This window comes from Seriola lalandi, unplaced genomic scaffold, assembly GCF_002814215.2.
Source record: "Seriola lalandi dorsalis isolate HSWRI2012SDOR001 ecotype SW California unplaced genomic scaffold, Sedor1 jcf7180002054466, whole genome shotgun sequence".
Taxonomy (NCBI): Eukaryota; Metazoa; Chordata; class Actinopteri; order Carangiformes; family Carangidae; genus Seriola; species Seriola lalandi.
Window position 1 is genome coordinate 33,305 of NW_019525019.1, and position 3,992 is coordinate 37,296.

Consider the following 3,992-nt stretch of genomic DNA (forward strand, 5'->3'; position numbering starts at 1 on the left):
GGAGATTAAAGCACTGAAAACTTTCTGAAATTTTCTGAACATTCAGCACTGTCAATAAATAATGTGTGAGGCTTTAGACACGAGGCTCCGATCAGTGAGGAATCATGTCTAATGATCAGTTATTGATCATATTGTGGATGATATGATATTTCAGAGAGAGGATGACGGCAGTGAAGCTGAAATACTTTTAAAAACATTTAAAAGTGAGATTTACTACATATTGAAATACAGTCATTAAATGATGTTGAGCAAAATGTAAAATAGATAATCAAAATGTTTTTTGCTCTTTCAACCGCAAATCGTCAAATTCATGAGGCTGTTTTCATCTTCAGAGCAGCAGAACTTTGTCCCTCATCAGGTTACAGCTGAATAAATATATGTACAATATGAATAACAACATTTATATTTGGTTGAATTTCAGACTCTTTCACTTCTGCTCACATTCATGGTTCTGGATTAAAACTGGTTGATCATGTCAGAGCGGATTGAATCGACCGATCAGCTGATGGGAACCGAATACTCAAGAGTTCCTGTTGTTAACCAGGAGCTTGGATGGATTCTCTGTCTGGGTCCAGGTCAAGGGCGTAACCATGGTATAGACATTGGGGGGGTCCAAATGAGAGCCCTCCCCCAGAATTTTTTTTTTTTTTTTTTTTAAAGTGCATTTCCCACAATTCTATGATTTTTATGTATTGACCATCTGAATTAACATTTAAAGTTTTTCCCCCACCAGAATTAGCCTAGCTTGTTATTTAGCCCAAATTGTGACAGGCTATCATGACATCGTTGGTACTAGCTTCATATTATACAAGTCTCTTCACTTCAACTTAACTAACAAGCTGAGCCCTTTTTAACGAGTTAAATATTTCAAATTAATTAAACAGGCTCATTTTGACAACGTCACTCCTCTTTAGCTCTGTAGTTGCTTACTGTCTGAAAAAAATTTCGTAAGTCTTGCTTTTTCCGCTTTTTGGGCAAGGTCGGCGCTTCAAACGGAGCCGCTGTTACATGGGCGCAACCAAGTGTACAACCGGGAGGGGGGTGATCACACACTTTTGTTTTCCTTAACAGACGGAAATAAATTGAAAATAAATCGGAAATAATAAGAGACGGGTCAGTTGACAGCCAGGGTTCATAAAAGGAGGAAATATTTAACATATTTATACATAATATTTGGGGGGGGGGGCAGATTGGTATTTTCCCAGTATTGGGGGGGGGAACGAGCCCCCCAAAGGATGCGTGGTTACGCCCATGGTCCAGGTGACACTTCAGCTGGTTCCCCTCTCAGCGCCGCCGCCGTGCAGGTCGTCACCCCCGCCTGTCGCTTTGTGCCTCAGCATCACGACTGCCTCGACTGCCGCCGCCGCCGCCGCCCCGCGCGTCTTCTTGCAAACCTCTGTGAGAACATCAGAAACCGGTTTGAGACTCACTGAACTGATGTTTGTGTAGAGACCAGGGGGCGAACGACAGGGACTCGTTCACACTGTGAACTGTGATCCAACGATTATCAATAATATTCAGCAGTATTATGTTTTTAACATAACTGATGAAATAAAATCTCTGAGTAAACGTGTTCCTGCGTTACAGTTTAAAAGGGGAAACATCTTATTGGTGATAATAATAATAATAATAATGTAAATCTGTTAGATTAAAGATCATCTGCAGGTGAATCAGTTCACAGGTGAGAACAGCACTGAGATCAATGAGCTCAGGCTGTTTGCAGCTGATAATCACTAATATTCACTGAGTGATCAGTTTATTAGGAACATTGAACTGATGGAGTCTGATGCAACAGTCCTGCAGTAAATCCTCCGTCATGAAGGTTTTAATCTTCAGCTTGTGTTTAAACAGTTTCACACAGATGTTGATCATTGTTGTGTGTGTGTGTGTGCGTGCGTGCGTGCGTGCGTGCGTGCGTGTCTGCTCATCAGATAAATCCAACATGGATCTCACATGAAAACAGCTGCAGCTTCTCAACATCTGCAGCTTTATATCTTTAGACTCTTAATACTGATGCATCAGTGAATAAGCAGCATTTTCCTGCTGCAGCTGCTTTAAAATGTGAAAACTGAGGAGAAAAGGGGAAACTGCAGCACTGCTAGTGTGATAAAGTCATCATCATCATCATCATCATCATCATCTCTGGGATGCTGGCTTGAGGATAATTCCTAACAAACTTTAACGACCTCCAGGTGAACACACACAGGTAATAGGAGGTACTGGTTGGTGGGTATAGATCAGGTGTTATCTGTAATACAGCTGCTAGAGAAAGATCATCACTACAGAGTAAACTGTTGTGCACAGAGCCCCCTGGTGGCCACACATCATGTCTGCAGGTTATACACCATCTCATATTAGTCTGGAGGAGGTGTGATGTCATCCACCACCAAACTGACAAAAGCCTCTCAGCCACAGAGGCGGCTGAACTACAGTCATAACAATGAAAACCTTCCCCTGCGCCCCGAGTGCACGCCGCTGAGAGCGGCTCATTGGAGGCTGAAGGAAACGTCTACAGGTTATTTCTGCAAGAGGAGGCTCGACTGAATATTGATGGGATTTTTCTGTTGGGTTGCCCAAATTTATGCACCTGTCTTATTTTGTTTTGATGCATATTGCACATTTTCTGTTAATCCAATAAACCTCATGTCACTAGTGAAATATTGCTGTGTCCATCAGTTATTTGATTGATCACAATGAAATTGCTGATCCAAACACCCAAATATTTATACATGAAAATAATGGAAACTGTCAGGGGCGCCTAAACTTTTTCATACCACTGTATAAAACTGGAATACTCCAGTACATTTACCCACTAATTGGACTTAAATACAACACTGCATTAAGAGAAATTTGTAACTGTAACTCACTGATGATTCCACGTTTTACCAGAACTCCGATAAGAGCGCAGAGAAAAACAAGAACTCCAAACGCACCGAGAACTCCACCAACAACGGCACCAACATTCACCGTCTCAGCATCTGAAGGAAAATCAGAAAGTGTCCAGATGAGACGAAGAACAGTTTCTCTACAACAGTTTCCTAGAGAAAGAATCAAAGACATTTACCAGGGTTTGGTGGCGAGGTGCTGGTCATGACATCATCTGTCTTCGTCTTGTTGTGTTGGACTTTTTTCACTGTTTCAAATGAGAAATAAACTGTTTAATCACTTTTTAAATCACGTGTTTTATTCAGGAACAAACTTCTTCACTATCTGTGATAAATACTGAATGAAATAAATCCTAAAATGTCCTGTACAGCAGTAAAGTCCTCATGCTTACCAACGTTAAGGGCAGTGGTACAACCAGCTCTCAGCTCTGGGACAAAACATCGGTACGGTCCACTGTCCTCCAGCTGAACTGAGGAGATCTGCAGTGTGATGATTCCTCTGCTCAGGTCTTCATGGATGAGAGTTGTTCTGTTTCTGTATCGCTTCATCTGTGGATCAGTGAGGTCCTTTCCATGTCGATAGACGTGGACGATCTGGTCGAGGTCAGTTCTCCTAACGTCCAGTGTATAATCCTCCAGGTGGAGAGAGGGATCCAGACGACACTGAATTGTACCAACATGACCTTCTTCTGCCTGGATCGTCTCAGTTGGACAAATGAGATCATACTTTCCTGCAGAGACAAACAACACACATGAACGCTAGGTGACGTTCACAACACTGAGCTGGTGTCTCCAGCATAAAACTAAAAGAACGGGGGTCGGGCAAGATGGCGACCGCGACACACGTTTTTATACTTTTCTATCCCTTACTTTCAACATTTGACTCTTTTTTTTGTCATTAAAGTTTTTATTTATTCATACACACATAAACATACAATCAAACTCGAAAACAAACACTGACACCAACATCGACAGTATATCCAGCATACAACCATATATACTGTACAAAGGCCTCCTGCAAATCAACATTTCCTTTTTTGAAACAACCACAATATACATTCAGCACCATGTCTTCAAATTTTTCCATATGTCCTACCTACAAAAAAA

General features: G+C 41.6%; 1 protein-coding gene across 1 annotated transcript in view; it reads right to left on the bottom strand.

The window, feature by feature from the left end:
- Positions 1-3,992, bottom strand: part of LOC111658793 (uncharacterized) — a 23,285-nt gene that overhangs the window by 15,842 nt on the left and 3,451 nt on the right. Inside the window, exons 2-5 of the mRNA XM_087175396.1 lie at positions 3,278-3,616; positions 3,065-3,133; positions 2,868-2,978; positions 1,274-1,396 (exon numbers count right to left, since the gene is read on the bottom strand). Coding sequence (XP_087031522.1) covers positions 1,274-1,396; positions 2,868-2,978; positions 3,065-3,133; positions 3,278-3,616 — 642 coding nt within the window. The remainder of the gene's footprint in view (positions 1-1,273; positions 1,397-2,867; positions 2,979-3,064; positions 3,134-3,277; positions 3,617-3,992) is intronic.